Below are 10470 nucleotides of genomic sequence, written 5' to 3' on the forward strand. Positions count from 1 at the left end.
AATTGTGAGTTATGGTATCTAAGAATTAAAGAAAAAGAAAAAATTTAAAGTTATTTAAGAATATTCAAGGAGAAAGAAGTAAAATATTATGTTAAAAAATCGTTGGGTAAAGACACATTAGAACAGTGGAAATTTTTGTTGTTATCTTACAGTATATTTTGTCAATAATAATAAATGAACGAAGACCATCTTTATATAATATTAAGGCATTTCAATTTTGTATTATCGAATTGCTACAGTGACAATGAACGACGAACAACGAGATCGTTCGTTGACAGTGATGATCCCGCGCGCCAAATATCGATCAGCACCCCAGTCTCCGCAGAATTACAAATCCGGTATGAGCACGTTCTCGACAGAAGAGCACAAGCTGCTCAATTACCTTGAAAGCGGCACGCATAACACCGGAAACAGGAAGCAGAGCGTATCCAGCGCGAAAGATTGCAAGGATTCTGATGTGCAGATCGTCAGAACGCCGGCTGCACCGAGTGGCGCCCTTGTTAGCGCTGGTTTTCAGGTGTGTTCTGTTATTAATTATTATTTAACAGCGAATCTTCCTTCAGGAAATTAACATTAAATAATATCTGAAAAAAATGATTCATCTCTTTCCTTTAACAAATGTTTTTTATTTTATATGTTACATTTTGTATATGGTTTTGAAATGAATAATTTTCTTTTTCATATATAATTTTCATTTTTTAACGTATACAAACGTATATTTCTCGGAATGCAATGATTCGTTGAAAATTTCATACTTTACAATTTACGATCTTGAAGCTGATATTGAGAAATAAAAAACAGTACAATATAACGGAGGGGGGAGGGGGGAGCGCTACAAATACAAAGTAGCTGTAATTTAGAAAGTATGAAAGCTTACTTACGATATAATCAATTCCGAAGCTACTTATAAAATGATCAATCAAACAAAGTTTCAAAATCTACTAGTTACAAAATCGCACCGTAAAGTACTGCCAAGCGTTCATAGCTATTCCTGAAATGTATATATTCGTATAATTCTCGTATAAAAATCTGATTATTTTGTACGTTAGGTATCCGCAACGGTAACTCGACAAATGGACGCAGACTCGACGTTAGCTCGCTCCTGTGGCGAGACCACGGTTGAAACAGCGACGAAAGTGCTGCGAACCGGGGATCTCCAGGGCGATCTGTGCTCGACGTTGGCGCGTTCCTGTGGCGAGACGACCATCCAAGCACCGACGAAGCTGTTGAGGCTTGATTTAGGCGAGGCTGGCTCGACTCTCGCCAGATCTTGCGGTGAAACGACGATCCAACCGCCTACGAAAGTCGCCGATGCCAGAAGAAACAGCGTTAAGGACGCCAGAGACAACAGAGACACTAGAGACAGTGCCAGCGAGGGGCACACAATGGCCGAGAGGGATCTGGGAAGCACGCTGAGACTTCCGGCGCAGCATCCGCCTCTTTATAGCCCGGACAAGGTGAGTTACGAGCGAAATTCGAGCTCCACTTAAAATTTCTACGTTGTTTTCGTTAACTGTTTCCTATGTTCAATGTTTGTGTAGTTATCATATCTATCAGCATAAAACATAAAAAAAAAAATATCTGCTAAATATTAATTAATTTGCGGCCAATTGATATAGATTTTTACAGATAAGTTTTGTTCAGAGGCAACAATTTTATTTTGATTAGAAATGTTTTATTTCATTTTTGTAATGATTGATTAAAAGACGTAAAGATATTCATTTTAAACTTTTTGCAGTTTCTGCTATAGTTGCTGCAGTATAATGCAACTAGTCAAAAAGTAATCGTATAAAAGTACTATCTTTGCTATATTTAATTAGGAAATGGTCCTAATCATAAAGTACGATTCTTCCAGACCAGCGATCGAGAATCGAACTTCGACTCCCTCTAGACACCGAAGATCGTACAAGTAATAAAGGAAATCCGGTCGACGGGAGGTTGTGGATGTGACCGCTGGACGGTAGCCTCCACAAGTTCGCGAATCGAACAGATAAAACATGAAACAAATTTCTTCAACGATGCAACTATGTCGAAAAACGTCGAAGCTTAAGTACGTTAAAACAAAGGTCGAAATCGAACAAGTTATTTTAATTTAATCGATGCAAACAAATTAGAAACATATTTTTAATCCTTTTGTTCGGAAGCTTTAATCGTCTATTTTATTAAATTAATACGATATTTATTGAAGGGGAAGCGTCTCAAAAAAGCACATATAAATATATTTATATTGTTAACAATAAAATAACGATCTTAGCGATAAACCAAAGTGATTAAAAAGAAATTTGATCAAGAAGAAGACAAATTTATAAGCAACGCTTTCCTCTATTTATTTATCTATTCGTTCAAAGATTTTAGATACGTAGAAACGTTTCAGAAGGCGCTCTCTTTGCCGTCGGCGGGATTTGAGAAAAAGATATCAAGTTCGATCAAACGCGAACGTAGCTTTGTCAGATTCAAAGAGACGCGCTGGTTACTCATTCCCGTGCCAAAATACAACCAATGATTGGGAAGGGTCGCGAGGGAAATTGTCCCTCGCCTTTCCCACTGTCGTTTTCATTTTTTTTTTATCCTCGTTTCTTATACTTTTTCTTTTTTTAACTGGTCGCCGAGTACTCGATCATGTCGTTTCGGAAATTTGATTATCGTCGAGAGATATCTTCGGTAACCCTATTTATTTACTATCAGTAGATTGCTGATTTTTATACAATTTATTGTTATTTTGCTTTGGATTTTTGTAATTTCCCATAACTGCATAAACATCTGCAGTCTAATTGGCGGTATATTCATATATATTTTTTTACATGTACTTATTTGTATGAATAATATATGTAATCTCGTTTATAAGTCATTAGATATTCGCCAACTTTTGAATATGATGCTCTTTGAAATAGATTTATAGCAAGGTTTTTTAAGTATAAAATAATGTTACTTTTTCTTGCGACGAATAACGAGATTATTTGAATTATGAATACGAATAAAAATGATATTTCTCGATGTCATAATCGAATTTTCTATAAGCGTTTTACAGTCCTCGATAAACGCTGCACGCGAATCGACGCGTGACTCAATACAGTGTCATAAGTCGTGCGAACGGCGCCGATCGCCGCGGAGGCGGACATTATTATTAATTGTTGTTATTGTTTGTTTGTTTAGTCTATTTTCTGGCGGGTCCTGTCATGTTGCCCGGCTTCGTCAGTTTACAAATTCGTACGTCGGGGCGCGGTAAATTCATAGCGATTCATACCTTTACAATATCCTCGAAAATTGTATCATTTAGAAGCCTCATTGACTATGAGTACAGACTGTATTTAAAAAAAAAATTCTATAGAACGTAGCTTGTACGCAGGAACTTGTGACGATAACAATCGCAATTTTACCAATGAACATTTCAACAATTTAATTAATCCTTTAAATGAAAAAGGAAAATTTTAATTGTAAATTCAACCAATCTGCAATCTCCTTGATTGTACTACCTGTTAATGTCAATCATTCCTTACCAAATGTGCTCGAGATGTATCGGACGAATCAAAATGGGATAAAAAAGAATCAATGGAATTTTGAACGCGTGAAATGTGAATGAAATGTTCGTTAATTATGTATTGATTGTGACGAAGCCGCAGCAACGTCGCTAAACCAGACTCGAGGAAGAGCGAGCAGAACGTGTTGCATAACGCAGCCGCACGTGCATTTAACTTGATTTTTACTTTCTTTAGCTCAATAGATAGCGTAAGCGGATGTATTAAGCGGAGGACAGGTGTATCATTAACGATAATACTTTCTATGTGTCTGACTCCTTCTTTTTTTTTTTATTTTCTTTCAGTGTCGTAAAACTGCGCGTGTTAACCAAATGAAATAAAATATACATACGTCGGTGATCGTTTCGTAAACGAAGACGAACGAACGAAGCTCGTACCTTGTATTATCGCACGAAACTAACTAACTCGTCCTTTTTCTACGTCCAAAATGAAACTACTCTTTTATACATACCACATGTGTACGCATAGATATTTGATCTATATATATATAATATACATAATATAATATAATATAATAATGCATATAAATATATTCTGTTGTACATACCGTCTCAAGAAGAACCTCTTCTACTTAATGTTATTGTAATTTTTGTATACTTAGAATCTGTATACTTCTTTGTAATTTTAATAAAAGTGAATAATACAAATGATCCATTGAAAGCGTAGAAACTAACAATGAATTATCAATTAGGAGCAGCACTCGGTGCGATAGAATCGAGAGGAATCAGCAAACTTATCACTGTTCGCACTAACGTCAAAGATCTCTCCATCAATTCAGAAGAATCTTATCAATTACAGCTTATCAAGTAACAAAATGTTACTACAAGGTTTGACAAACGATCAAAGATTCATAACATCTCTGACGCAGCATTCTGACCTATACACGTGTCACATAAAATTCCCTAAATCCGTTTGTTCCTCATTTCTAACTGTGCACAAACTTTGTAGATAAATTTGTAACCAGCTCCTCAACCTTCACCACAGTATCAAACCTCCGCACATCCAACCTCTACGACATCCTTAGAATCCACCAAACGTCCATCCAGTTGCAACCCCATAGGAACGTGCAGAAGAACCGATCTCCATTACGAGGTACTTTTCCAACGAAACGCAACCAGCCAAGTAACACAACAAGCAACAACGACACATGCCGAGTGTTGCACAGGGCGCGGCGTGTTCACGTAACGCTCGCTCTCGAAAAACTTGCACGCCTCTGGTCGGTAGTAATTTCAGACCGGTGGACGTGGGGGTCGGTGCAAAAAGCCGAGTCCGACAAAAGAAGCCCCCGATACCGGCGAAATTACCTTCCGACAACCTTACACGGCCACGGCTCAGGGGAGTGCCTAATAAGGGGCGACGGTATAAATAAAGTCATTTGCGGTAGTCGCCGCTCGTCGTCCGGAGCGGGCCCCTTCGACGAATCGGCCCTTTCGTCGCGTACGGTTGTTCGCGGGCCCGTGGAACAGGGGCCCCGAACTGCCCGTCGTGGACCACGATCGGTTTGTTTTGCGGATTAGGCTCGTTTTAGCTTGCAGGCCACGGCTCGCGCCGCGACGAATCGAGAAACGCGGACCGCCGCACGTCCCCGCTTTTTGTCCGCGCGAGAATCAAGTTGTCCTCGTTTCAGTGGCGTAGCCTGATGCCTTCCCGCGCTATCTTGAGAGGATTTCTGATGGTTTTAGAGGTAGATAGGGTTAAGAGTAAGTAGATTTCGATGTGTTGGTGGATGAGGTTGCTCATTGGATAGGATTTGAAGCTAAGGCTACTGATGATGAAGGTATGAAGCTTATAGCGAAGAAATTAGAAATGGTAGATGTATACAAATGCATATAATGGAAGAAGAATATGTTTTGTGAAGAATCGTGGTTGTAAATCTAGACAATTTCTGAAAGATTACTGATGATTGGCCATTTTGACCTTTTAGTGGTTGTAGTGTTAATCGAGATAATCTGTAGATAACGTGCAAAAGATTTATTTCTAAGGCTGCTGTAATATCTGTAGCGAGATGAATATGGTAAAATGTAAAGGAGTATGATCAATTGTTTGAGATGGAAATTTTATTGTCAATAATGAAAAGTGTTTACACAAGAACGAATTGGAGTTATTTTAAGCGCCGTTTTATTATCCGTGATAAGATACATGGTGACATGTGAAGGAATGTGATGAGTGGTTCGAGATACTTTTAGATAGGATCTTCTGTATGTGGCGATGATGACGATGACGATGATGAGTGATATACATTTTAGAGAAGTAGATCAATAAAATGTTCGTTCCGCTATGTTTAATTCGATGCTGAAATCTAAATTAAAAGCACTTTATCACGGAACGATTCAAATCCAATTATAAGTTCTCAAGTTCTCATTGAATCTTCTTTGTGACAAATTTTGTAGCAAAAGCGAAGCATAAACAACCGTGGATACTGGTCCGATGCGAGAGAGAGAAGACACAGTGGCCTTTTTTCCCCGGAATAGTCGGCCTCGACGCGTTTTTGCGACACGTTGCGCGCGCCCGGAGAAATTGGAACCCTCGAGCCTCGTGTTTCTGACCATGGACCCCCGCCGATTTCTCGGTGCCACGTTTCCCTTCCTCTCTCGCTCTCTCGACGGTCCACTCCTCTCCGATCTTTCAGATAAGATTTCATCGAAGGAAAATACGAGTAGTCCCTCGAGAGATCAGTCGAGAGTAGTTCTCGTGCGCCATGCTCTCCTGGGAACCGTGAAAGAAATTTGTAACCGAGTTTTTGAGAATTCCAATTTGTGGATCCAGGAACAGGTTTGATCTATAGAGGGTCTGGTTTAACTTATCATTACAAGTGCATGGCTTTTCTCCGATTTAGTTGGATTCACATATATTTTTTAAACTCGTTTCCTAACACCTTCATTTTTCTTCGGTTTATTGGTAGATAATGATTACGTAATCCGTACAAAGGATGTGTTCCCGCTTAGAAGTCTTAGGTAGTTGTCGTAATAGTGAGAAATGCCAAGAGCATACTTAACAAAGCAAGAAGGAATGGGGAAATGTGAGGAATGAAGAGTGGTAAGAGGGAAAGAAGGGTAAGAATGAAAGAGAAGGAGAGAATTAAGAATGAGAGAAGAAAAGGGAAACAAGAGGAGTCATCGTTTAGTAAAACATTTTCCATATTCTTTGTCATTACTGAAAAAAAGGCAAGAATTCTATTGAAATTTATAGAAAAGATTTAAACAAAACTCATAGGACAATTTAAAATACCCAGCCTAGGCAAGAACTAAATAACAATTATAAAATTTCTTCTATTTTTCGTTAAAAAGCGATCCATACGTACCATCAATATTTGTAACAAGAAGGAAAGAAAAACCGATCCTCAAATAGCGGGTTCGTTTCCGATTGCCTGTCACAATGGCAGCAGAAGGAAGGCGCTCGCGCGCATGCTGCATGCCACGAGATAAATTGTCCAGAAATTTCAAAGGTCGGCGCTCTTTGTGGGATTAGTCGGGCACCGCTGGCTACCAGTTACAAATCACCAGGTACCAGTTACCAGTTACCACCTATCACGTGGCCTGGCTACACGCTGGAATTATTGCGATCCACGCGTGAATCCTCATCGCCATTGTGGACCAAGCTGCGTGCTTGCTGTATTGTTTGTAAACCAGCCACGATCACAGCCTCCAACCAACGATTTATTCACGATCGTTCAGACCTCTGCCTCTTTCTCTATCCTCGCGTTGAATCGATTGCCATCATAAAAGCGTTCCACCGCGATCGAACCGCTCAACCGGCGTGGAAATTCCTCTTGGCTACCTGTGTCGAGGGAGCCACGTTGCTTTGAAAGATCGTTGAGATCTCGATGAGGACGCGTGAACGGGTTTCTCATGGGACTCTGGACTCTGGGGACTTTTGATGGAACGATGATCGTTGAGGGTTGGAAGAAAGGTATTATAGGACAACGTTTGCAGATAAAGGAAAAGTCGTTAATTTTAGAGCAAAGTTAGCATGGAAAAGTGAGGAGTTAAGGGAAACTTATGGGAGTAATATGATCGGTATCAAGTTCGAAGGAAAATAATGTAGGCTGAGTCTTCATCAACTGACATGTTATTTATTGAATATTACAACTAATTATGCTACATTTTCTAACTATGTGTCATATCTACATAGGAGATAATTCACGAATCTAACAGTTAGGTACGCTAAGATGCAAAATGCTACAATGTTAAATTCACTGCGAAAAAAGACAAGGTGAAAGTAGAAAGAAGAAAATATTTAAATAGTACAGTTTACGAATTGTAGAAGTCACTCATTCTTTTAATTGAATTGGAGAAAACCTCCAACCATTCCCTAATTCAATCTGCACACAAATCACGCCAAAAACGTACCAATAATACATTCTGTCAGAATCTTTATTTTACAAAACCTTTTTTCCCTATAACACTGAAACTCAAAACTCCACATGCCCACGCTATGAACTTCGCAGAAGTTACCTCACGTTCTCCAAGAAGCACTTAACATCTCTCCTAAATCGCACGGCGTCTACGTAACTGTGCAGAACGACACGCAGGTCGCGCTAATGAAGACATCTCGTCGGTAACACGACCGAGGAAAAGGGAGGGCCGCTCTGGCCTGGCTCCAGGTTCGGAATCGACCGGTACAATGGGCAAGTTCGCGTCCATTGTCGGCTACGACCTCGTATAATACCGGCGAAGCTAGCATTGTGCCGCTTCCTGAAAGGGGAACGAAAAAGAAAGCTGGCCGTGATCTATGGAGCAGAACACAGTGCCATCCGACGATAGCCCACGGCTCTCTTCACCCCCGCAGAATTACCTGCCCCTCGTGCAGCTCGCGCGGAACAGAGACGCGTGAAAAGGATTTCACAGAATATTCGAACGTGAAGAATGTCGTCATTTTTGGCTCGTTCTGCTCGTGTGTGTTGTCTGGTCTTTGCTGAGTAAGGCGTTCATCGACGTTGGGTGAACCCTCTGTGACACGATTTGCTCTTTGTATAGAATTTTTCCTTTTTCATCTTTTTTTATGGTTTTAGTGGATTTTTTCTTTTTTAGAAAAGCTAGTTTAGCTAGGAGCTTTTCGTGGATACGGTGTTTGAACGAGATTTCTGATGTTTTGGGGATTGAGCAATAGATCAATGAAGTTATGGTCATTTTGGGGAGTTTATAGATCATAGTTACGATCATTATTTAATCAATTCTAAAGTGTTGAAAAAGTTGCGTTCTTGTGTTACATTTACGGTTTTGCTATGTTGTGGCAGACTGATAAGGTTATTTAATTTTTTTTTTTGGAATGATTATTATTTAATCATTTTTAAAATATTATAAAATAGAAATACGTAAAGAGGTTCGTTTGAGATCCTCGCTAGAATTTTTCTATGATTTTACAAGAATTAAAATTTGAAATTGCTTCGAAAGAATTAATTCGTATTCTACGAAATTCTCTATTCTTGCACATTGCTATTATATACATTACAATAATCAATTTCATAGTTTAAATTCCTCGTCGTTAAATGAACATTTAATACATTCTTGTCCAGACATTTATTCCGAAAGAATAAAAAAGACTTGACAAGTTAATCGAAACGCTACCTACATGCATGCTATCCAACCAGTTGGATTGTCTAATAAGACGTTACATTAAAACGGACTTACGGTCATTTTTCTCTAACAAAACGAAACAAAAATATTGCAAGAATACCGTGCAAAAGGGTAAGAAACGAGTAAGAAACAATGTAACCAATGTTCCCACTTGCGAGGCAATTGCAGCTCATTACAAAACTGTGAAGTCACCGTGCTGTTAAGAGGGGAATGCCGATAGAGGGGAGCAATTTCATCCGGAGATCGAGCGAACGACTTTTTGATACCTTTTTCCCTGGCCGTGGAAAGAATTGATGAGCTGTTGGCGCTGAAAACTCTGACGATCGACCGACGACGCGGGCGACGGTTCCAAGGAAATTGTTTCTTGCTCTTTGTTCGGAAAATCTTAGAAAATTCCCGGGTAGTGGCATTGTTGGAAGGCTTTGACTGCCGGAAATCGTTAACGATAATGAGGGATCCGGGAAGTTCTTTGAAGACGAAGAGATGACGCGGTACTTTCCAGCTAATAGACTCGTCTCGATTTTGAGCAGCCAGTTTCTTTCAGGTTTTATTTCGCGGCACTCTATAATATTCGACAACGTCTTCTGCGTCCTTTATGCATCCTATATATATATATTGGTCTCGTTACTGTAAATTGCGGGTAATGCCATATTGCAAAATTCAAATCGATCGTGCACGGTTCGCTAATGAATTTCTTTTCTACATCATAACATAATATCCCTCGTTTTCTGTGTTACTTTTTATCTTTTGGGACACGCATGAAGTATTAAGGAGGACTGTGTTTATATCAGAAGGATTACTTTATTAAAAAGAAAGAAACAAGTTCCGAGCAGTAATTTGTCATTTATATGTGCGTTCTTGTTTCACAATCCTCAACGAGGCTTAAAAACCCTTGTAACCTGGCAATCACGTACCCCGTGTCTACATTTTCAACATTCTTTTTTATTCGTATTTCACTGTCATATTTTTACTAATTAGATTATTGTATCGGACTTTTTCTTTCGTTGAATTGTATTAAAGCATCGTGATCTAATAGTAAAGGAATTCTAACTACAAAAGGTTAATTTATATCAGAAGTATTTTACTAAAAGGAACGACAAATCACCTCTTATATTCACGTTTCTATTCTAAATACGTGACATTCACTCGTTCTTTGTTATAATACATTTTATGTATTTCTATGTTTATGAAACGAGGACATAAATACAGATAAATGGAAGAACATACGTTAACCTTAATACTGTTCTGTAATATCCACAGCATTGTTCCACTTATTTATGATTGCTTCCTTACCTGAATCGAAAGGAATTTAGAAAATTTCAAATTTATCTGCATCTTCCATCGAACGCTCTTTTATC

At 39.0% G+C, this 10470-nt stretch overlaps 1 protein-coding gene across 1 annotated transcript in view; it reads left to right on the forward strand.

Annotated features, from left to right (window-relative positions):
* Positions 1-4240, forward strand: part of LOC100644011 — a 105437-nt gene extending 101197 nt beyond the window's left edge. The window contains exons 23-25 of the mRNA XM_048404770.1: positions 240-517; positions 1050-1457; positions 1856-4240. Of these exons, the coding sequence (XP_048260727.1) occupies positions 240-517; positions 1050-1457; positions 1856-1891 (722 nt within the window). The 3' untranslated portion in view covers positions 1892-4240. The remainder of the gene's footprint in view (positions 1-239; positions 518-1049; positions 1458-1855) is intronic.
* The last annotated feature ends 6230 nt before the right edge of the window (positions 4241-10470 follow it).

Source organism: Bombus terrestris, chromosome 4, assembly GCF_910591885.1.
Source record: "Bombus terrestris chromosome 4, iyBomTerr1.2, whole genome shotgun sequence".
Classification (NCBI taxonomy): Eukaryota; Metazoa; Arthropoda; class Insecta; order Hymenoptera; family Apidae; genus Bombus; species Bombus terrestris.